We start from the raw sequence: 25,916 nt of genomic DNA on the forward strand, positions 1-25,916 counted from the left end.
GAAATCTTTTGTAACGTAACGATATTATATTTACCATGAACCATGCCATACACAGACAGAGTGAAAGTGCTGTGCATTTACACGTCCATATACAGAGCACATCTTTAGGAGTTACAGTATTACAGTGTCTGACACTGATACAAAACAAACATTCATCTATGGCCAAAAATGTAGTTATTTGCTTGTTGTTTGACATCATACGCAATACTTTTTCATTTATGTGCAAATTTATTTATTTGGTTGTAACACGACATTCAAGAATTTCCACTTAGAAGATGGCGGGCTGGTTTTATGGGTGGATAAATAGAGCTTTGGCAGACTTGGCAACTTTTCTATGTGGTATGTCAGTGGTATTCACACCATATCAGTGGTATTCGCGCCATACCAGTGGTATTTACACCATATCAGTGGGATGCACGCAGTGTTGGCAGCATGCATGCGGTATCAGTGGTATGCATGCCATATCTGTGGAATGCATGCCATATCTGTGGTATGCATGCGGTATCACTGGTATGCACTCGGTATCAATGGTTTGTGCTGCACACTCGTGGTATGCACGCGGTATCAGTGGTATGCAGGCCATACCTGTGGTGTGCACTCCACACCTGTGGTGTGCACTCCACACCTATGGTATGCACTGTGGTATGCAACGTAAATTATTTCAGGTGATATCTTTATGACAAAAAGTCAAGATACATGTATACACAGAATGCAAAGTCTCATATTCAAATCAACGAGATGAGAGGGCAGTGCCCAAATTCAAGATGTAAATGACAATGTACACAAGTACATGTACACAACTTTAATTGAGCCAAATGTTTTTTGAGGACAAATTTGGCTGAATAATGCAGATAAATTATATTTAAGAATCAGTTAAAAAGGCAAAGTTTTTTTTTAAAGAAAACTAATAAGATAAGTAAGAATTCTCAACATGTACAAAAACATGCAACAAATAAAAATTTGTTACTCGGTCAGAGATTGTTGAATAATTTCATCCACCAGGGCCAATTTGCTAGGGCTTCCAATCCCATGCAACGCCGAAGCACTGGAATTTTTACTAATACTCTCAGAATCTGCACTTTTTGAAACAGAGTTTACAAACATGGCTTTTTCCTTTTTGCGTTCTTTGTGTTTTCGATGAGATTTAGATTTTTTCTTACGAGCTTTGGACAGCACATCACTTACATCAGAGTTACTGGAACTAGAAGACTGACTTCTGTCTAGTAATGTTGATGAAACAATCTTAATGCTCTTACCGGAATGTTCACTAATTATCTCCCTTGAATCTAATCTTGGCTCATTTGCTTCCCTTGACTGGCCTGCTACAGAAGAACACCTATCCCGTCTTTTGCCTCGGTGACGCGCAGGACTCCTACTCCTCGATCTCGACCTCCTACACTGACGTTTTCTTAACTCCTCATCAGGAGATTGGGAGTGACCTTTGTGGCTACGATTCCGTGACCTTGCCCTTGATCTACTCCTTGAACGTGATCGCGAATGCCTTGATTTGCGATCCACTGATCGCTTACCCTGGCGATGACTGGAACGTGACCTCCTGTGAGATCGTGACCTTGACCTTGATTTTCTATGAGATGATCTGTCACCATGGTATCGACCATTCCTCTCTCTCTTATCGTACCTCGAAGACTCTGATCTTTCCCTCTGACTGGTGCCCCACCCTCTGGTGGAACGTTCGAAATCCATATCAGCATCTCGAAATTCATTCCCAGGGTTACGGAAAACATGGAGGAAGTTACAGTTCTTGCCTTTTGGACACTGCTTTCTACCGTAGAGTCCTGGAAAATAAAAAGTGTATGAAAGTTTTTAATTTAATTTCTTTAATTGACTGGTATTTTACGCCGTATTCAAGAATATTTCACTTATACGACGGCGGCCAGCATTATGGTGGGAGGAAACCGGGCAGAACCCAAGGGAAACCCACAACCATCTGCAGGTTGCTGGTAGACCCTCCCACGTTTGGCTGGAGAGGAAGTCAGCATGAGCTGGTCTTGAACTCACAACTATGAAAGTATTAAAGGAACTACACCACTGGAGGGGACAAACTTGGCACTGAACCTTCCCTCCGAGAGCGGGAGATGGGAAGAAGAGGAGGAAACAATTCATGATTTGCTATCAGAAAAGCTTTGAGATGACAGAAACAATTTCATCAAATGGACATCTGTGATTATGCTGTCTTTTCTTCCATGAAAATTACACGAAATTACATCTTTCATGAGAATCCTTCATACAGTTTCCATAACAACTGTAATCAAAATTTAAGTTCTTGAACAATAATATTTATTTATTTGATTGGTGTTTTTCTCAAGAATATTTCACTTCTACAAAGGTGGCCAGCCTTATGGTGGGAGGAAACCGAACAGAGCCCGGGGTTATCCCACCACCATCTGCAGGTTGCTGACAGATCTACCCAGGTATGAGCTGCATGAGCTGGACTAGAGAACAATAATAACAACAACAGTTGGCCTAGTAGAACTGAGCAGGTACAGCAGCACTGAGTAGGTACAGGAGCACTGAGTAGGTACAGCAGCACTGAGTAGGTACAGTACAACTGAGCATGCAAGGCAGAACCGAGCTGGAACGGCACAGCAGAGCCAAGCTTTCCACACATTTAGATGGTAGGAACGTCATAAATGTTTATTTTATTGTTGTTTTATATTACACTCAAGAATTTTGCACGTAATGTCTACAAAGGCAAACATCCTGGAGTACTGATTTTTATGTCATTGTAAAAAAGGACACCAAAATATTGTCATGTCATCATAAACAAGAACAAGAACTTTGTGACGTCATCGTAAATAAAGACACAAAAAGACTGTGATGTCATCGTAAATAAGGACAGAAGAACTTTGTGACGTCATCGTAAATAAAGACACAAAAAGACTGTGATGTCATCGTAAATAAAGACACAAAAAGACTGTGATGTCATCGTAAATAAGGACAGAAGAACTTTGTGATATCGTAAATAAGGACATAAGAACTTTGTGATCGTAAATAAAGACATAAAAAGACTGTGATGTCATCGTAAATAAGGAAACAAACTCTGTGATGTCATTGTAAATAAGGACAGAACTTTGTGATGTCATCATAAATAAGGACAGAAGAACTTTACGATGTCATTGTAAATAAGGCCACAAGAACTCTGTGATGTCATTGTAAATAAGGACATAAAAACTATGTGATGTCATCATAAACAAGGCCACAAGAACTCTTTGATGTCACTCAATACAGACACAAAAACTTTGTGATGTCATCCTAAATAAGGAGACAAGATAGCCACATAAAATGTGATGATTACTGCAATGTCACTGCAACAAAATGCACCCTGGGCTTACCACAGATAGCCAACTTCCATCTTTCTATGGACACAAACTGTGCTGACAGCTGCTTTCCTCCATAATATCGCCCGTTAAACTTGGCGAAAGCGGCCTGAGCTTCGTCTTCCCTGAAAACCAACAGCAAGATTTATTTGACTACCCTAATTCTTCAACCTTTTCAACCACCCCTGCAACAAATATTTTGAAACCTTCTGAGAGAAATATGGTGTGTAGAGAAATAATCTGCAAGTTTTATTGAGTTTGTGACAAACAAATCGTTTTCGGTGTCATTTCCACAATAATTTTTGCATAAATTTCACTGAAATAAGTGCTTCAGAGGTGAGAAAGATTTACAGTATTTGATTATTGCCTAGTGCCATACACAAAAATTATTCATTTGAGTTTTACATGTAGAGGTGACAGGAGTGCCTGACAAAAACCACTAACCTCTGACAAGTTACTGACTGACTTTCCCCACATGTCATGTAGAGATAAGCATGCGATCTCATTTCATAGCCATTAAGGGCAAGAACCTCTAACCAATAGATCATGGCCTATCATCAATTTTAGGGAAAGATGAAAACCGCTCCACTGAATAAAATCAAAATGTTTCACTTACCTGTAAAACTGGACGTAAACATTGCCTCTCAGGTGTGGTTCGAAATTACAGCAGACCTTAAATTGTACAACTCTCCCCATGCTCTTAAACTCCGGCAATACATCATAATAAAAATCCTTAAAATGCTGATACGTTTCTCCTTCCTCGTATTCCAGACCTATGTCTACAAAACAGAAATATGTGATCCGCTGACATACATGGGAAATAACGTGTACCTGAAGAAACACACTGAATGACTTTAAGCAGTCAATTATCACTGGAAATGCATCATAATGTCCTCGACCCCTCAAAGCTTTTTCAAAGTTTACAGCGTAGACAAACCTACAGGGCTTGGATTCAATTACTCTCATTCTGCAACATTTCCAACCACCTCTGCAACCAATATTTGAAAACATTCTGATAGAGCTGGAGAACTAATCTGCATTGTTTTATGACGCTTGCACCTTAGGTAACACAAACAAATCATTTTAGCATCATTTTTATAATAACTGTATTCATAAATTCCACTTTTGGAAGATTTGGTTTACACTGTACGAGGATTTCAGGATTATTCACATGATGACACTGACATGACCACAATGACTTGAGGATACTGACTTGACGACACTGAGATGATGACACTGACATGACAACAATGACTTGAGGACACTGACCTGATGACACTGACTTGAGGACACTGACCTGATGACACTGACATGACGACACTGACTTGAGGATACTGACATGACGACACAACACTGACATGACGACACTGACTTGAGGACACTGACATGAAGACACTGACATGATGACACTGACTTGACGACACTGATTTGATGACACTGACATGGTGACACTGACATGCTGACACTGACATGATGACACTGACATGGTGACACTGACATGACACTGACATGGTGACACTGATATGACGACACTGACATGACGACACTGACATGACGACACTGACATGGTCACACTGACATGATGACAATGACCTGACGACACAGACATGGTGACAATGACATGACAACACTGACATGACGACACTGACATGGTGACACTGACTTAACGACACTGACATGACGACAAGGACATGGTGACATTGACTTGAGGACACTGACCTGACGACACAGACATGGTGACAATGACATGGTGACACTGACATGACGACAATGACATGACAACACTGACATGAAGACACTGACATGGTGACACTGATATGACGACACTGACATGACGACACTGACATGGTCACACTGACATGATGACACTGACCTGACGACACAGACATGGTGACAATGACATGGTGACAATGACATGACAACACTGACATGACGACACTGACATGGTGACACTGACTTGACGACACTGACATGACGACAATGACATGGTGACATTGACTTGAGGACACTGACCTGACGACACTGACATGGTGACACTGACATGACGACACTGACTTGACGACAATGACATGGTGACATTGACATGAAGACACTGATATGGTGACACTGACATGGTGACACTGACATGACGACAATGACATGACAACACTGACATGACGACACTGACATGGTGACACTGACTTAAGGACACTGACATGACGACAATGACATGGTGATATTGACTTGAGGACACTGACCTGACGACACAGACATGGTGACAGTGACATGGTGACACTGACATGACGACACTGACTTGACGACACTGACTTGACGACACTGACATGGTGACAATGACATGGTGACACTGATATGGTGACACTGATATGGTGACACTGACATGGTGACACTGACATGACGACAATGACATGACAACACTGACATGACGACAATGACATGGTGACACTGACTTGACGACAATGACATGGTGACACTGACATGACGACACTGACTTGACAACACTGACAAGACGACAATGACATGGTGACACTGACATGAAGACACTGATATGATGACACTGACATGGTGACACTGACATGACGACAATGACATGACAACACTGACATGACGACACTGACATGGTGACACTGACTTGACGACACTGACATGACGACACTGACATGATGGCACTGACCTGACGACACAGACATGGTGAAAATGACATGGTGACATGACGACACTGACATGACGACAATGACATGGTGACACTGACTTAAGGACACTGACATGAAGACACTGATATGGTGACACTGACATGGTGACACTGACATGACGACAATGACATGGTGACATTGACTTAAGGACACTGACATGAAGACACTGATATGATGACACTGACATGATGACACTGACATGGTGACACTGACATGACAACAATGACATGACAACACTGACATGACGACACTGACATGGTGACACTGACATGGTGACACTGACTTAAGGACACTGACATGAAGACACTGATATGGTGACACTGACTTGACGACACTGACATGACGACAATGACATGGTGACACTGACATGGTGACAATGACATGGTGACACTGACATGGTGACACTGAAATGACGACAATGACATGACAACACTGACATGACGACAATGACATGGTGACATTGACTTAAGGACACTGACATGAAGACACTGACATGGTGACACAGATAATTAGGCTTTAGACCGATGATGAACATATGATGCTTCAATGGAAATGCTGGTCATTAGAATAACACACGATACTAATGATACTACTGTGCTTGGAAGCCGCTACCTTAACTAAGATTGTTCTTACCCATGTCATATTCATCCCTCAATGTCTGCTCTAGCACGAAGCTGCTATACATACCGGGAAACAGCAGGGTGGTGCAATCTTCTGGCTCGGGGTGAGCCCGGGAACAACTGGAAATATCCACAAATATGTTTCATACGTAACTAAATTGTTAAGAGTCCTGTCACAGAGCTATTTGTCCAACTACAAGTACCTGTACAGTCTCACAATATCTCTTCTATTACATTAATGTATGTGAAACCTTGTAACCAGTAGAATGGTAGTTGTAACCAATAGACTGGTGCTTGTAACCAGCAGACTGGTACTTGTAACCAGTAAACTGGTACTTGTAACCAGTAGACTGGTGCTTGTAACCAGCACACTGGTACAGGTACGAATGAAACTGTTAAAAATGCAAAAACAACAGACATGGCTTTAAAGCAATGGTATGTGCGGATTATGACAGTCCTTACAACATCTTCCAGCTTTATAATATATTTAACTTTGCTCGTCAATATCAACATAATCAGAATATGCAGGTTTGAAAATAGGATGTTACAACAAAAGAGTGATGTCGCTTTCTGACTTCTGGCCTTATGGCAGTGTAGGGGCAATCTGCCAATTTTAACTTAAGGTGGTGTATAGGACATACTAATATTATGATCTTGGGTGGGTATGGGATCTCAATATTGTCCCAGAAAAAAATGAAGATGTAGTCTTGGCGTGCTGTAAAGTTGCAACGTCGTCTGGCACAGAGACGGGATTCTGTTGAAAATTGCATGTTCATTTAGGCTGGTACAACATGCTGTATTTCAAACTTTAATCTAAACTTCACTAGCCACACTTCTCACAACAAAGCATGGAATAACTTTCCCAGCTTTTTTTATAGCATTTCCTAATCGTAACATGAAAACGAAACATTTATAACGTAGTGAAAATCGAATTGATTCAACAATCCCTTCTTCACTCACCGATCGCCAAACCTGCAGGCACCGGTCTTTCTGAAGAATGGGCAAGTCTCTCGCAGTTGTTCCTTCCCATAATTCATTGGGGCAATCGGGTTGTGCCACGCTCCATTTCCCTGTACACAAGTTTGAGAAAAGTGACACAAATTATAAAATCAGGTGTAATCATGTGATTATGCCATCTGCTTGTTGTTGTGCCACAATGCTGCTAACCTGGAGTTATCAAGTCACAGTCATTCAATTATTCATTCAGATTGTTGTTCAATGCCATACTGGTGAATTATTCATTCAGTGTTGTTTAATGCCATATTGGTGACTTATTCATTCAGATTGTTGTTTAACACCATATCGGTGAATTATTCATTCACAGTGTTCTTTAACACCATGCTGGTGAATTATTCATTCACAGTGTTGTTTAACACCATATTGGTGAATTATTCATTCAGACTGTTGTTTAATGCCATACTGGTGAAAATAAAAGCAGAGGAATCCTGAAAATCCCCAGTCTAAGAGCGGCACTGAACATGTGCATTCTGGTGTGACACATGTACAAGGAGGAGGAGGAGGAAAATTAAACAGGGCCCAGAGAAAACAGACCCCCATAGGACGACACGTGATGTCAGGGATGCCCTCTGGATCACAGCAGACCACTGAAGGACGACACGTGACTTCACGGATGCCCTCTGAATCACAACAGACCCCCATAGGAGAACACGTGATGTCACGGATGCCCTCTGGATCAAAACAGACCACCGTAGGATGACACGTGATGTCACGGATGCCCTCTGGATCACAACAGGCCACCATAGGATGACACGTGATGTCACAGATGCCCTCTGGATGACAACAGACCGCCTTAGGATGACACTGGAAATCACAGATGCTTTCTGGATCACAACAGACCACTGTATGACGACACAGGACATCACAGATGCCCTCTGGATGACAACAGACCACTGCAGGATGACACGACGTCACAGATGCCCTCTGGATCACAACAGACCACCGTAGGACGACACAGGACATCACAGATGCCCTCTGGATGACAACAGACCACTGCAGGATGACACGACGTCACAGATGCCCTCTGGATCACAACAGACCACCGTAGGACGACACTTGACGACACAGATTCCCTCTGGATCACAACAGACCACCTTAGGACGACACAGGACATCACGGATGCCCTCTGGATCACAACAGACCACCGTAGGACGACACTTGACGTCACGGATGCCCTCTGGATGACAACAGACCACCGTAGGACGACACAGGACATCACGGATGCCCTCTGGATAATAACAGACCACCTTAGGATGACACGACGTCACAGATGCCCTCTGGATCACAACAGACCACCGTAGGACGACACTTGACGTCACAGATTCCCTCTGGATCACAACAGATCACCGTAGGACGACACAGGACATCACAGATGCCCTCTGGATGACAACAGACCACTGCAGGATGACACGACGTCACAGATGCCCTCTGGATCACAACAGACCACCGTAGGACGACACTTGACGTCACAGATTCCCTCTGGATCACAACAGGCCACCTTAGGACGACACAGGACTTCACCGATGCCCTCTGGATGACAACAGACCACCGTAGGATGACAAGACGTCACAGATGCCCTCTGGATGACAACAGACCACCTTAGGATGACATGTGACTTCACGGATGCCCTCTGGATCACAGCAGACCACCCTAGGATGACATGTGACTTCACAGATGCCCTCTGGATGACAACAGACCACCTTAGGACGACACAGGATGTCACGGATGCCCTCTGGATCACAACAGACTACCTTAGGACAACACGTGACATCACGGATGCCCTCTGGATCACAACAGACCACCGTAGGATGACAAGACGTCACAGATGCCCTCTGGATGACAACAGACCACCTTAGGATGACATGTGACTTCACGGATGCCCTCTGGATGACAACAGACCATCTTAGGACAACACATGACATCAAGGATGCCCTCTGGATCACAACAGACTACCTTAGGACAACACGTGACATAACGGATGCCCTCTGGATGATAACAGACCACCTTAGGATGACATGTGACTTCACGGATGCCCTCTAGATGACAACAGACCACCTTAGGACGACACAGGACGTCACGGATGCCCTCTGGATCACAACAGACTACTTTAGGACAACACGTGACATCACGGATGCCCTCAACAGATGACAACAGACCACCTTAGGACAACACATGACGTCACGGATGCCCTCTGGATGACAACAGACCACCTTAGGATGACATGTGACTTCACGGATGCCCTCTGGATCACAGCAGACCACCCTAGGATGACATGTGACTTCACAGATGCCCTCTGGATGACAACAGACCATCTTAGGACAACACATGACATCAAGGATGCCCTCTGGATCACAACAGACTACCTTAGGACAACACGTGACATAACGGATGCCCTCTGGATGATAACAGACCACCTTAGGATGACATGTGACTTCACGGATGCCCTCTAGATGACAACAGACCACCTTAGGACGACACAGGACGTCACGGATGCCCTCTGGATCACAACAGACTACTTTAGGACAACACGTGACATCACGGATGCCCTCAACAGATGACAACAGACCACCTTAGGACAACACATGACGTCACGGATGCCCTCTGGATGATAACAGACCACCTTAGGATGACATGTGACTTCACGGATGCTCAATGGATCACAACAGACCACCGTAGGATCTGATGTTTTAAAACAACTCAGTTGAAAAAAAATTCCAACAAAAATAAATCACACTATTTTCTCCGGCAGTGTTTAATAGTGTTATCTGGTATAGATTTCATTTCAGTGTTTTCTTTGGCCTTTAAGCTATAAGTATTGGGTGTTGATTACTTACCTTGTTCTCATTTGCTGTAGCTTCCTTTAACAGAGCCTCCTAAAATACACGCAGTTAAGGCCATCAAAGATGTCGAAGGATTTCAACAGTGAACACATGAAACATTTCAAAACATTACATTGGTAACTTAAGTCTTACATGTACAACTTTAATACGTTTACTTTCCAACTTGAATAGCAAGGAGTCAAGAAAACACATAAACAGCTTTCTTATTCAGCTTTCAAACACACTGGCCAAATCTTCTTAGGACATTTAACAGTTAAATAATAACACTAGGTTCATTTCCACAGTGCAAATTATAGGCCAAAATATACTGAATGCAATATTTTCTGTTATTTACATGATAAATAAATTAACAATAAATTTGCAAGAGTGTATTAAACCAGACAAATATCAATGGTATTTTTAAGGAATGTACCTTTATCTGAAGACAATTTACTACTCCATTGTCAAAATAAGGCACCTTGTCCAGAGCCAACCAACCAACTTGTTTTTGGTAATTTTGCAGAATTTTCCCAAGATTCGGGGAGATATTCCTACACTTTCCAAATTCTGCATTAGTCTTATGACCAACTGTCCCAACTTTTTCATTTATGTGAATGTATTTATTAGGCTATTGTTCATTCCCTTTCACCGGCAACAACCACATTCTTCAGCTGAATGAGCCCAAAAGAACCCATTACTTCAACTGGTTGTGATTTCCTTTAATCGGCCTAATCATTGCCAGTACTGCGGCTTAGTGCATAAAATAAGGCAAAAAGATACAAAAGCTGAGGCATTCTGGGAGAAGATGACGTCTCAACCCAGATATCCGACCAATCAGACACATCCACATGACATCAGTAACTTATAGTTAAGGATTCAAAAATCAGGTACTTCAAGAACTAAATAATCTTTAAAAAATCCTATAGATCTATTTACCCCCACACAGACATACTGATAGAGTACATGATTCATGTGACCAGGGGTTTCTTTGTGCGTACAACGGAAGTTGGAGGTACTGGGTGAAACCACAGCATTATACTATGGTGGCCGGCATTACGGTTTGAGGAAACCGGGCTAATCTCACGAACATCTGCAGGTAACTGACAGACACTCCAAAGTACGACTGGAAAGGGAGTCAAGATGAGCTGGACTTGGACTCACAGTGGTCGCATTGGTGAGAGGCTGGAGAATCATTGTGCCATGCTGGCCCACTAACCATGCAGTCATGGAGGCCCCAAGACATCTTTAGGAAAAACCATGGTGATAGCTCAGACTGACCAGCGAGAAGCCCTTATTTTCAAACTGAATCCAGTAATATCAAATCGAAATGAAAATGACTATGAATTGAAATGCTAGGATATGGTGTGTCGTGGCTCTGTCTGTCACATGTCACCTGCTTCTCTCTCTTCACTGCCTCCTTCTTTTCCCTTTCCTCTGCTTCCTCTTTTTCTTTTCTCTCTCTCTCCTCCCACTCCGCTTGGATTTGTTTCTGTTGACAGAAGAAAAAAAGGTCCCTTGATTTATATATATTTACTATTTTTTGTGAAGATTTCCAGTCAGATTTACAGACATTTACAGAAGTCTTACAGAGGTAAGTCTTGAGAAATTCCAGAAGAAATCAAGATGTTGGGGAAGGAGTGAGTTGGATACATGAAGAACCGGGGTGTCAGTGGAGAAAACCAAAATGAGTTTGGAGAAAGTTTGAAGGTGTTAACAGATGAAACCAGAAAGGATCTAATGCAAGTTGAAATCACAATGCCAAAGAAGAATGAGAATGAGTCTGGAAGAAGCCACGGTGTTTGAGGAAGAAACCTGGGTGTCAGACAAGAACCTAGGGTGTTAGTGGAGAACAGCAGAATGAGTCCAGAAGAAACCAGGGTTTCAGAGAAGTAACCAGAATGTTAGCGTTGGAAACCAGCATGTTTTTGAAGTAAACGAGAGCATCAGTGGAGGCAACCAGAGTGTCAGTGGAGGCAACCAAAGTGTCAGTGGAGGCAATCAGGGTGTCAGTGGAGGCAACCACTGTGTCAGTGGAGGCATTCAGAGTGTCAGTGGAGGCAACCAGGATGTTATTGGAGGCAATCAGAGTGTCAGTGGAGGCAACCAGAGTGTCAGTGTAGGTAACCAAGATGTCAGTGGAGGCAATCAGAGAGTCAGTGGAGGCAACCAGGGTGTCAGTGGTGGTAACCAGGGAGTCAGTGGAGGCAACTAGGGTGTCAGTGAAGGCAACCAGAGAGTCAGTGGAGGCAATCAGGGTGTCAGTGGAGGCAACCAGTCTGTCGAGGAGGCAACCAGAGTGTCAGTGGAGGTAACCAGGATGTTAGTGGAGGCAACCAGAGTGTCAGAGGAGGTAACCAGGATGTTAGAGGAGGCAATCAGAGTGTCAGTGGAGGCAATCAGAGTGTCAGTGGAGGCAACCAGGATGTTACTGGAGGCAATCAGAGAGTCAGTGCAGGTAACCAGAGTATCAGTGGAGGCAACCAGAGTGTCAGTGGAGGCAACCAGGGTGTTAGTGGAGGTAACCAGGGTGTTTGTGGAGGCTACCAGAGTGTTAGTGGAGGCAACCGGGGAGTCAGTGGAGGCAATCAGAGTGTCAGTGGAGGCAATCAGAGTGTCAGTGGAGGCAATCAGGGTGTCGGTGGAGGCAACCAGAGTGTCAGTGGAGGCAACCAGGATGTTACTGGAGGCAATCAGAGTGTCAGTGTAGGCAATCAGAGGAGGCATTCAGGGTTTTAGTGGACGAAACCAGTTTACTTAAAAGAATACATGAAAATGTGTATTCTTAAACGAAGATTACATGCATATCTTTTCAGGCAAATCAAGAAAAACATTTTGAGGCATATCTTAATAACACTTTTTTATGCATACTTTCCATTATTGTTCAGAAATTTCTGGAAAACAAAGAACTTATTGGAGATATGGGGCCAGCTTACTGCCCCCATTTGGACTCTTTTGCCCCAAACAGAGTCTTTCTGGACAGCTACTGCTTACAACTGTGAGCTAAATTCATGTAATTATGAAACTGACTGCTGGTGCCTTAAGAAAACTGTAGTTTAATCTTAAACTATGTTAGCACCCTCAGAAGAAAGCTGATACGCTTCTTTGTACTCCTACAAATCTATGCCTTTAAGACTCTGAATAACGCACTCAAGACACTTGAGCTAAAACAAACCCATTTGCAATCTGCTGTCAATCTCACCTTTTGTGCTTCAATCCTCAGCCGTTCTCGCTCTTCTCTTTCCTTCTTCTGTTGCCATTCTCTCTGAGCTGCCTCTTCCCTCTCTAACCAGAGATGATGTTGTTCCTCTCGGATTCGTTCTTCTTCCTTGGTTTTCTCTTCATCAGAAGATGCTGAGGCTGAGCTTTCAACACCTTCTTCATCATCACAAGAAACACGGGCAGACATGAAACATGTGTTATTAATTTTGTTCGCGTCTAAAATTTGTAGTCATAAATCAACCCAATACATTTTAGCTGAATATAGGAATGTACCAAGGCAAGTCTCAAACCTGATAATATAATGAATAAACTGAAACAAATGTTTTTGAAACGAAAATAGTACTAAGTGAAATTATTTGATTTTAATTAATTACTGATTCTAATATACAATGTGGGTCCTGTAGAAACATACCCGCAAACATTCTCAACCACTAACTGTGAATAAAGCCTGTGCTCACAGTGAGAGCAGAGTTGTGTGTTCAGAGTTGGGCACCTTACTCATGGAGCCATGTCCCCAGAAGGTTAGCCAGCTACCCGTCCAAGTGGACAGATGAAATAGGAAACAGGTGGTGCCATTTGGATGCCCTGTTTTCAGCATTTTTAACATGGAAGAGATGGACAAAATGAATTCTGGGCACCCTGTTGTAACACAATGGTCTCAGAAAACACTCACAAATGACATAATATATAAAATCAATTTCAAGTAATCAAACAATTTCTCAACTGCCCATTTACTCTTTTCTTCCTAAGGGGCCTCTGTGGCTCAGTTGGTTAGCGCGCTAGCGCAGCGTAATGACCCAGGAGTCTCTCACCAATGCGGCCGCTGTGAGTTCAAGTCCAGCTCATGCTGGCTTCCTCTCTGGTCGTACGTGAGAAGGTCTGTCAGCAACCTGCGGATGGTCGTGGGTTTCCTCCGGGCTCTGCCGAGTTTCCTCCCACCATATTGCTGGCCGCCGTCATATAAGTGAAATATTCTTGAGTACGGCATAAAACACCAATCAAATAAATAAATAAAATACTTTTCTTCCATTTTCTCTTTACCTGTCAACCTCTGGGCTTCTCTCTCTTGGGCCTCAGTCTTGCGGATTGCTCTTCGCTTTTCTTTCTTCTTCAAGGCTCTCCATTGTTTACGGCTAGAGCAAAACCATAACATTATAATGATTCTTCTAACAGTTCTTCAGTACAATTTAGGTACACAATATTTAAGTCATTATGGGGCATTACACAGGCTGTTAGAGGCTGGGCGATACAACATAAAGTGTAGGACTGGACATACAGATTGTTAGAGGTATGACTATACAGCACAAAGTGTAGGACTGATCACATAGGTTGTTAGAGGCATGGCTATACAGCACAGAGTACAGGACTAATCATACAGATTGTTAGAGGCATGGCTATACAGCACAAAGTGTAGGACTGATTACACAGGCCGTTAGAGGCTGGGTGATACAGCACAAAGTGTAGGACTGATCAGACAGACTGTTAGAGGCATGGCTATACAGCACAAAGTATAGGACTGGACATACAGATTGTTAGAGGCATGGTTATACAGCACAAAGTGTAGGACTGGTCATACAGACTGTTGGAGGCATGGTTATACAGCACAAAGTGTAGGACTGATCATACAGACTGTTGGAGGCATGGTTATACAGCACAAAGTGTAGGACTGGTCATACAGACTGTTGGAGGCATGGTTATACAGCACAAAGTGTAGGACTGGTCATACAGACTGTTGGAGGCATGACTATACAGCACAAAGTGTAGGACTGGTCATACAGACTGTTGGAGGCATGGTTATACAGCACAAAGTGTAGGACTGGTCATACAGACTGTTAGAGGCACGACTATACAGCATGAAGTGTAGGACTGATTATACAGATTGTTAGAGGCTGGGCGATACAGCACAAAATGTAGGACTGATCACACAGACTGTTAGAGGCACGACTATACAGCATGAAGTGTAGGACTGATTACACAGGCTGAGAGGCATGGCTATACACCATAAAGTGTAGGACTGATCACAAAGACTGTTAGAGGCATGGGGATACAGCACAAAGTGTAGGACTGGTCATACAGACTGTTACAGCATGGCTATACAGCACGAAGTCTAGGACTGGTCATACAGAGTTGTGATTTTGGAGCGATATTTCTGGTCAAAATTGATGGACAGAATGGCTGTCTACAGGCAGCATGTGTAGGCTTGGTCTGTTGAGAAATGTTTGTGCATTGTTTACTATGCGTAGTGCAACTACGGTATAACATATTTCACCTGAAGTTAAGCACTTTTCAAATGATACATTCATCCACCTTCAAATGAGGGTTTTTTGTGAACAGAAGTTTGGTTGATTTATTAGAAAAAGTGTTGGCATTAAAAGTGGCAGTAAACCTATTCTCTTCAATCCCTGCCGAACACTGGCGTGCTTTCAGGTCAGAGTGGATTTATGGGCCCACGTACTCTGTTCCTTGTGCAATGGATCGACTGATCTTTTAAGTTCAACAACTACATGTTAAACGGCAGGTAACTATTAGAAATTGCTGAAAGTAGACCTAACTGTTTACTTCAGCGTAAATCAACTAAGATTTTATATGATCACAGGACACTGACCTTGTGACATGACAGAGATTCACGAAAAAATCTAGCTATTTTCAAGTTATTCAAGGAGATTAGTCCTCAGTCACGAACATATGGTCAGAAAGTGTTTCTAACGGCGCCTCTAAGGTAAGTCGATGATAGTCACGCCAGAAGGCTACAGTGTACTGCATATGAAAACTACATGTACATGTCATCTCCACAATGTGTTGTTGTTGTTCATCCTTTTGAATCCCGGTTTGTAGCCAAACTCCAGAGGATAACACCAGATATTGTCTCACTGCAAATACCACATAAACACTTCTGTTTGATGAAACAGTTTCAGGCATACACGCTTCACATAAAATGTTCCATGGTTACCTTAACTTTGAAGATATTTGTAATTTACTTTGCTCCTCATCCAATGCCATGCCGTGCTTATGCCACAGATCGGCGGATTCTAGGGTTCGCAAGGGTTATTTAGCTTTAAGGTATTACCCTGAATGAAAAAGAAAACCTCTGAAGAACAATTTGAAAAAAAATAAGGCAACTTTGTGTCTAGAAATGGCTTCATCCATACACTCCCATGCTTTAATAAGCAATGCGAAAAAGAATGTTTGTTTATTTATAATTCTCGCATTTTGCCGAACTGTAGCTCTGACAGAGCAAGTGTCAATACACATATTTTGATGACGTATGTCCCAGACTAGTAAAAATAGCTCCTGACAGCTGACAATAATATAGAAGAAACTGCGCTTTCTGCCTTCAAATTTCTACGTTTTAAATGCGCTGACTGTTTACCATATCACTGAAAGTTGGGACTCCATGTGTTGCTGTACAAATGTGACATCATTAAGAGAATTTAGTCAGTGTTTCCTTGAGGAGGTAAGTATCTAATGTTTAAAAACCATGGAGAGAACCATCCGGACTAGTACGATAGGATGAATAATCACTAACGGACTCCGTTACGGAGTTTTGTATGTGTTATTGTTGTCGCGTTGGACTTTAGCCACTGACCCTGTCCAGACTGAGTTGGCTGACCAGGTTGCAAGGTATGGAAGAAAAGGTTAAGGCTGCGGATTTTGCTCAGTGTATTGTCTGAATGAAATAGGTCTTGCCACTGTCAGTTACCAAGCGCCTTGCGTAACCGACGTGTTAACAGCTGATGTAATTAAGTAGAGCATCAAATTTTATGCCATAGGACTCTTTGTGCTCTTTTAAGCACAATTGTGAACTCTCATAAAACTTCAGTGCAGATTCCTGGATTGAAAAGTTATACAAAAGCCTATTTATTACATCATATAGTTGCTGGGTAGTGTAGTTTACATGTACATGTTACTAGTAAGTGATGTGCATATATTTAATCTGTAGGTGATAGCAATATTCTGGTAATGTTATTTTAAATAGTTCGCTAACAAACAGATGATCTGTTATAAAACTGTTGTTTAACAGCTCTGTGTCAATCACTTCATGTTACTTTAGTTGTTTCACATCCAGTCAACAAACATCCCTTTCCACTGATAAAGGGTATTAATTTGGTAATCAGTGTACTGGGAAAGCAACTAAACACATGCATGGTCAATATGCAGTTTGATACACTATTGCAGATCCTGTAAATCCAGGAATTTAATTTGCTAACATAACAGTGATAATTTGTAACATGTGTGCTTCCATATTGTAAATGTTTATGAACTCCAGTCTGGCCGGTGATAAAAAATAAAAAAACTTTATTATTTCATGCAGACATGATTTGTTTTTGTTTCGTGTAATTAGCATTCCATATCTGTTTTGACAACAGAAAATAGGTTCAGTTGATCTGTGGCTTTGTTAACATCAGCGACGGAAGCCCTTCATGATCTGAGACTGGTCAGAGACCTCAGGTGATGCTAAACACACCCCCTCCCCTCATCGATGGCAAATTGCCTGTGTTCGTCTTCCCAACGTCGCTGACCTTCTATTCTGATGATCAGTCCAGTCATAAACAAGTCGTCACTCTCTACAACCCATATGATTTTGCTATCAGGTTCAAAGGTGGGTATTCTAAATACTGGTGCATTTAATATCCTAATATCTCCCCCACCCCAAAAAAAAAGAAAAAAATAGTGGATATTTAAAGACAAATATGCCATTTACGTGTAACTTTACTGTTATTACCATGGATGCTGAAACTTGCATATTCCCAGTAATCTATTCGTTGTATATACATGTAGCGTGGTTCAACTGTATATTATAAAATGCTTGTTTTCCCCTATTATTACTTATTTTTTTATTTGTGTTTTTTTTGGCAGTATTGTGTACAGCGCCAAGAAAATATTCAGTTGTTGATTCTGAAGGAACTATTAAACCAAGATGCTGTGTGGATATGTAAGTTAGTGCTTGTGCAATATTAGTGTAAATTAAGTTTACATATGTATTGTATAAATGGGTACATGTACATGCATGTCTGAATCTTACTATACATTCTCGAGATCACATACACAGATAGCTCCAGACTGACGTGAATAGTGTTAAAGTTGAAACAAAGCTAAAAAATAAAGTGTAACTCGTGTTGTATGGACAGCTGAAAAACATATGCGAAAATGCATTTTCTTTCTTTTTTTTTTATCTGATCGTATTTACATTTACATATTTACATCACAAGAAGCTTTTCGAATTCTGAACACAGATTTTAATGCTGGAATAGCACTAACTTATAAACAAAAGTAAAGGGTTCCTTAAATAATGTTTGCAAAAAGTTCACCTGTACAGGAGGTGAAATTAGAATATAAAGAAAAAAGGAGATGTGACATCATAGTACTGTGTCAATGGCTGTATGATCCATAAGGCCCACCTTACAATTTAAACATTTGACTTCATATGAAAAATCTGAAAAGAATAAGAAAACATAGTTTAGAGATAGGTTTCAATGGGCTTTCTCCTGAATCCTCCTGCTCACAGCACTTCATTTTTATGCAGTTTTTTCTTCCTTTAAATTTTGATCCAAGCAGATCGTAGCTTGATGGACTTAAATCCTTTTGGCAAAGGGGTGGTGATGCCATGTGTGCATAATTTACATGTAGCTACGTGTACATGTACTGCGTAGTGGTTTGTGAGTCCGCCTCGAAGTCAGGAGACCCCAGGATCAAACTGGGGTCGGGTCATACCAAAGACTAAAAATGGTAGTTCTTGCTTCCTTACTTGGGGCTCAGCAGTGAGAGATTAGAGGAAGGAAACAGGACTGGTTGGCCCTGTGGCAATATAATGTGGCTGGCTCAGGTGTCATATCTGGTGCCTTCAGCATGATGCTTATGTAGCCGTAGCACTATGACGGCATGGACTCACTCAAGAAAACACAGTATATGTACGCACTCCTAATGACTCCACATCATCATATGACTGCAAAATTGTTAAGTATGACATTAAACCCCAAGCATACATACATACATACATATACATGCATATCATGTGAATGTAACATCACAACTGACTTCAAGTATTGTCTTAAACTAGGTGAGTTACATGTCATAATTCTGTCAAACTGTGGAAGTAATCCCTGATGGATGTTTGAACATTTTACATCAAGAAGACTGAATTAACTTCAGTCTGGAATTAAGATAGTCCCAGCTTCAGTTAACATTTATCACAAGTTCCTATATGCATGTAAAGAGGAGTATGCCACTTCTGAATTAAATCTTCCAAGGTGTACATGTACTTCAATCTGCTTCCATGCATAGGTGTTAAAGTACTCAAAACATTATCTAAAGTGATAGATGTGTGTTTCCTAACTAGATGTACCCAAGTGTTTCTGTACAACAGACGTGGAAATGTGATTAAGCTTTGTTTCTTAACTTTGCTTTTCTGGTCCGCAGAGTTGTCCGTCACACAGACATCTGCATCAACCATGAGGGCATTCGAGACAAATTCCGTATCCATGTGTCAGAGCATGGGCAGAAAAAAGTTTTAGGTAAGTAAGGCAGTTCAGTACTCTACTGCTGTACAAGATGGCATTACAAGTATTCCATAGACTTACGCTTTGCACACGTCTGCTGTTGGAATGTGTTACCAGCCATCTTGTAACGAGTTTACAATTTCGTTCCTAGAGCTGTTTTATTCATGAAATTAACGGAATCAATGATTTTCAGAATTCAAACCAAATTCACACCACAACTATAACTTCCCGATTGTTGGAAAATTATTACAAAAATTAACTCAGGGCGACCCCTTATATGAAAAAGTAAGATGGTCGTGTAAAATGTTAGTGTGACTGTCTCACAGATAGCAGTATAGATTTCACCCGTTTTAAGGATGCATCGTCACCTGTAGTTACAAAACAATACTCTGAAAGCACCTGCAAATTGGATATTAGCCACTCACAATACAGGTTCTCAATGAATCAGTTGTCATGTGAATTGATGATCATAAGATTCTCTGGTGAATCAATCCCTGCATGAATCAGTCATCACTTGAATTATTCACTCATATTAATCAGTTATCATGTTCATTGATCCATCATGTGATTCAGTCTGTTATTTTGATCAATCCATTGTGTGAATAAAACATTAGTCTTTTGCATATATTAATCATCATGTGAATCAATGTGATATGTGAATCAACCATCATGTGAATCAATGTGATATGTGAATCAACCATCATGTGACTCCATCTGATATGTGAATCAACCATCATGTGAATCAGTCTGTTATGTGAATCAACCATCATGTGAATCAGTCTGTTATGTGAATCAACCATCATGTGAATCAATCTGTTATGTGAATCAACCATCATGTGAATCAATCTGATGTGTGAATCAGCATCATGTGACTGAATCTGCGATGTGAATCCACCATCATCTGATTCAGTCTGGTATGTGAATCAGCCTTCATGTGAATCATTCCATCATGTTTCTGTTTTCAGGACGAAAGGACGTACTGTCAGTCTTGTTACCAACCCGTGAGAAGACCCCACCCCCAGAGGAACATTTTGAGTCTTTACCACCCATGTCCATGTCTCCGGGACACTCGCAGCAGCCCCTGGTCCACAGACACACCCCAGGTGATTAATCCTTCGCAGTCATAATACAACAGCTTCTATAATAAAATATCTTATGAGGACATACTGTATTTTACCGAGAGTTTGATGTGCAAAAATGTACTTCCAGAGTCACATAAAGACCTTAAAATGTCCATATTTGATGGCAGCACATAAATTAATCAGATTTCAGAGAAACACTTTTAATTGATGCTATAAGATAGTTGTCTGAATAAAGTGAATTGTATGACTTTTTTAAAAAATTTAAGCTGAAAAAACAGTACTTGTAGATCACATTATATTTCGTTATTTTATTAACATATTCAATAATAAAATATCCTATGAGCACATATTTCAACTTAAGTTTGGTATATAAAAATGGATATTCAGAACATGCATGTAGTCCTTAAAATGACACTTTATTGCTTACACTTAGGCTTTTTTGATATGAAATTAATCAAACTAGATAAGATGGATGAATCATTCAGCATCAAGAGAAGTGTATCATCGTCAAAAAAGCCAAAGTTTAGGTGAAATATGGTATGTTTATTTTATTGTCTTACTAAGTAGAGGTATCGCTAGAAGTACCCAGAAAGTACACACATTTGTTTTGTGTACTGGATGGTTGGTGTTTCATGCTGTAGGCCCTACCCAAGACTATTTCACTGATATAATGGTAGGTGTGTAGGATTATGGTTCAAGGAAGAGCTAGAATGAAGAGGTACTGGGTACGCCTTGCAAGATGCGTGTATCTGATAACTCATGTTCTTGATTTAAACATTTCTGCAGCGTGGAGCCAGTGTTAACAAATTGCAAACTTGCAAAGATAACTTGAATATGGAATATCCACTGTCCTAATATTTATGATTTTCCTGTTTCGTAAGGTTTTCTCACCATGTAAGTTTGTTGTTAACATTAAAGGGAAAGAGAGCACCAGACTAATGTTTATTTCCACTGAAAGACTACCATTGAGAGTATCTTAAACTGGTGTTAATTATTTTTTTTTAGATTTTTTTCAACCCAGTTAAAGTTTAGTGAAACTCGGTCATGTGACAGCTTCAGTGTGTCTCAGTTATCGACAGCAAGGTGACATCATGTTTACTCTAGCTCTGTATTAAATGTCGAAGGTATTTCCCACATAATAATCAAAGCAATAGCCTATGGTAGATTAAAGTTATGGGCTTGACGATAAAGTACCAAGTGATATATAGATGTAGTTTTCTTGGAAATGGTACATACTGGAAGGATCTTTCTTCCACTGCTTGAACTCTTCATACAGTGGGCCGACTATATCATTTTTGTATAGTTTACAAGTAGAGTGAACATGCATGGCTGGGGTATTCCTGGTTCCTGGCACAGATGGAAATAGATCTAAGCACAACATTTGACTGTCGCTGAATTTTATGCTTGTTTTGTAATGGTGGCTTTTAAGACAAGAGCAGTGCTGACCTAGTTATCGTGGAAGTCAGAGAAAGGACCTCGGCTTAAACAGCCTTTCATTCATTTTACTTTATTTCATATAAGAAAGCAGAAAAAAACATCTTTTGTACACAAGAATGGCAAAGGGCAAAATTTAAATCCTTCAGTTCTAATAAATCCAGAAAAAAAAAAATTATATTACAAGATTGAATTAATTTTAAACATTGTCAGATGAAATGCTGCCTTCTCATTCCCATAAACCTTCGGTATCCCTAATGAATTGTTCACTGACCCTGATATTTGTTATATAGCAACTGCAGGCTGATTAAACGTTGATGTGAAAGACAAAAAATGTATATGTATAATTTGAACAGTGTGTCTAAGTAGACCTAGGGTCTAATGAGTAGAGGGGCCTCCGTGGCTCAGTCGGTTAGCGCGCTAGCGCAGCGTAGTGACCCAGAAGCCTCTCACCAATGCGGTCGCTGTGAGTTCAAGACCAGCTCATGCTGGCTTCCTCTCCGGCCGTACGTGGGAAGGTCTGCCAGCAACCTGCGGATGGTCGTGGGTTTCCGCCGGGCTCTGCCCGGTTTCCACCCACCATAATGCTGGCCGCCATCGTATAAGTGAAATATTCTTGAGTACGGCGTAAAACACCAATCAAAAAAAAAAAAAAAAAATCTAATGAGTAGATGAACGTGGTTTGGACCGAGAAGGTATTCTACTATCTGACCTAATTTGTGATACCTTCGTTGAATATTACACAGGTTGTAAATCAATTGATTTTACATCAGTGGTTGTCCATAAATGACACTTGTCCCACAACACTGTGTTAAAGGGCCCTTTACAATTATATAAATCGTCGGGAACGATCTCAAAATAATGTCTTATGCAAACTGATAGCAACGTGTTTGATTGGATAAAATTCTCAAGATGGCTGCCTCAACTCACACCATCCATCTGTGCAGTATTGCCATTTTGTTCTACATGTTGTTCAGGGAAATCTCATTAAAATAATAAAGTATGATAGTTTTTACAAAGCTTGACTATCCTGCTTTCAATTGAAATATGTTTTAGCCAGGTTCTGTCTTGTGCCTTAACAATGTCTGGAACAGTTCATATCTCACAAATAGTAAATGATTTTTCAGTTTCATTTTTATACCCTCTGATAAATGATCCTTTCTGCCCATAACACAAAAACTTTAATTGGTGTGGCCTTACCTTAATTTAGTTTTGCTTCTTACCATAACTACATTTGTACATGCATCCTGGTGTAATAAGTTGGTGAAAATTCCTGTGATATTTGGTAAATCACAAAACTTCACTTGATTTTTAACTAGCTATGCACCCTTCAATACTACAGGTCATACTGCAGGGGAAATAAATGATGAAAGAAAAGTCACCCACAATTATAGGCAGTGTACTATCCATGTATTTCATCTGATCCACTGCATCTTGTAAACTTTTATTAATTTTGAGTATACTCGATGGTTAAGTGACCAGGTTTACGCTGTTGATTGTTAAGGTGAATGACCTAATATTGAGTAAGTTGCAACTTTTGCCTGGTTCCTAGAGCTCCTGTGATCTTAGAAAGGTGTTTTGGGGTTAATATTTATCATGAATAGTAGGATGTTGTAGCCCCGAAAGTAATATTTTATGACATTTGTTTACCTCTGAAAATGCAATTTTTCGTACATAATTTCACACTATTTACCTGTCATTATTGTTGCCACAATTTTGTGCGATGTGTGATGTTGCATGTCTTAACATTGTGTTTACAGGTCGCCCTTTGCCCGTAGCGTCCGGCCCGGGGGTACTGGTGGTGTGTATAGGAATGGTGTGTATAGCTGCCCTCATGCTACCCCGGCCCCACTCAGGGGGAGAAAAACACATCTTTACCCGAATACCTTCATCTGAGTTTACACCAGAAACTGATAGCGGCATATATTCTAGGTAAGGAGTGCTTACAAAATAAGCTGTGTTTTACCTACAGTTTGCCCTGTGGAAATGGACTTTCAGTGATGGCCTCTCATCCGCCATATGCCACTGTTGGTATGGGATAGCTACATGGAAAATATAATGTTGATTCTTTTAATCTTGATATTCTGAATAATGATATTGTTATTTACTGGTTTAAACTTTAAGAATAATAAGATGTCTGTGAGAAAATGTTATGATATAACAAAGATTTTATTTTGTATGATTGGAATATCTTTTTATGGGGGATAAAAATTGCAATTAAATGACTGTAGGGTTGAAAACGCACTATGCATTTTTTTTTTAGTGATTACTGACTAGATATTGGGTAAAATGCAATTGTCAAGGATTTATCATGTGGAGAAGATAGTAAATGGCATGAGGCCATCAAGAGGATCATGGGAGGTAATCCCTTCTTCTCCAGTCGCCAAGTTGTGCATCTCTTATAATTACTTTTACATTTCTTTCTTTGTAGGTCTTGTTACCATGGTGATTCTAAGAGCGTGACAGTAATTCTCTTTTAGCCACAAGATTTTAGCGCCCAAAATTTGTCACTTTGCTGCCATAATAGAACAACATGCTGGAACTGTTCCATATGATTGCAGAGTGTTCTATATGTGTTGAAGCTGGATTGTGTGTCTGCTGTCTGTCTGTATGGCTGTCTGTTTGTTTGTCTGAATTTTAACTTAATTCTCAACTGTACAATGCCTTTATTTAAGTCATGAATAAATTTCATACTCTCATGTAAGCCCTGTGATTTCTTAGTTTTTATTGCGTGTTTTTTGTGAGTTCAAGTCTAGCTCATGCTGGCTTCCCCTCTGGCCATACATGGGAAGGTCTGCCAGAAACCTGCTGATGGTCGTGGGTTTATCTCGGGTTCCCTCCCACGGTAATGCTGACCGCCGTCATAGATGTGACATATTCTTCAGTATGGTGCAAAACACCATTCAAATAAATAAGAAAATTCTACAAGACCACATGTACAGAGCCATAAAAGGGACTTTGTTATTTTGTTTTTTTTTTAACTGCATTTTTTTTTTTTTTTGGCACTGTTGGGTTGGAGTTTTTTTTTTCTATTTAAGCAGACAAAAAAAAAAAGAAAAACTTCCAGAAAAAGATCTTCGGCTTCGAGATAATAAGCCAATCGAAATTATGGTTTGCTTCACGCTTTTATTGAAACACTCCTGTATGTGACAATATCGTTGGATGATTATCTCGAGACTCAAGATAACTAATTCAGACCA

General features: G+C 40.8%; 2 protein-coding genes across 3 annotated transcripts; one reads left to right on the forward strand and one right to left on the reverse strand.

Moving 5' to 3' along the window:
- Positions 1 to 4: 4 nt before the first annotated feature.
- On the reverse strand, positions 5 to 16,769 carry LOC135479160 (U2 small nuclear ribonucleoprotein auxiliary factor 35 kDa subunit-related protein 2-like). 2 transcript variants are annotated; one of them, XM_064758924.1, is made up of 10 exons: positions 16,654 to 16,769; positions 14,745 to 14,836; positions 13,684 to 13,856; positions 11,878 to 11,973; positions 10,500 to 10,538; positions 7,609 to 7,718; positions 6,662 to 6,768; positions 3,955 to 4,117; positions 3,354 to 3,463; positions 5 to 1,796 (listed from the first exon to the last, which is right to left on the reverse strand). In XM_064758924.1, the coding sequence occupies exons 1-10, from the start codon at positions 16,701 to 16,703 to the stop codon at positions 964 to 966; spliced, it is 1,773 nt and encodes a 590-aa protein (XP_064614994.1). In that variant the 5' UTR covers positions 16,704 to 16,769; the 3' UTR covers positions 5 to 963. The 2 variants fall into 2 exon arrangements, with proteins under 2 accessions (XP_064614994.1, XP_064614993.1); XM_064758923.1 differs by having other exon boundaries at positions 13,684 to 13,859.
- A 221-nt stretch (positions 16,770 to 16,990) lies between these two features.
- LOC135479255 (motile sperm domain-containing protein 1-like) lies at positions 16,991 to 25,420 on the forward strand. The gene is given in 8 exon segments (XM_064759068.1): positions 16,991 to 17,157; positions 18,071 to 18,303; positions 18,561 to 18,636; positions 20,121 to 20,215; positions 21,166 to 21,303; positions 24,477 to 24,556; positions 24,558 to 24,648; positions 25,148 to 25,420. Coding segments are annotated over 7 exon segments (660 nt in total). The 5' UTR covers positions 16,991 to 17,157; positions 18,071 to 18,155; the 3' UTR covers positions 25,180 to 25,420.
- The last annotated feature ends 496 nt before the right edge of the window (positions 25,421 to 25,916 follow it).

The sequence above is a fragment of the Liolophura sinensis genome, chromosome 12, assembly GCF_032854445.1.
Source record: "Liolophura sinensis isolate JHLJ2023 chromosome 12, CUHK_Ljap_v2, whole genome shotgun sequence".
NCBI lineage: Eukaryota > Metazoa > Mollusca > Polyplacophora > Chitonida > Chitonidae > Liolophura > Liolophura sinensis.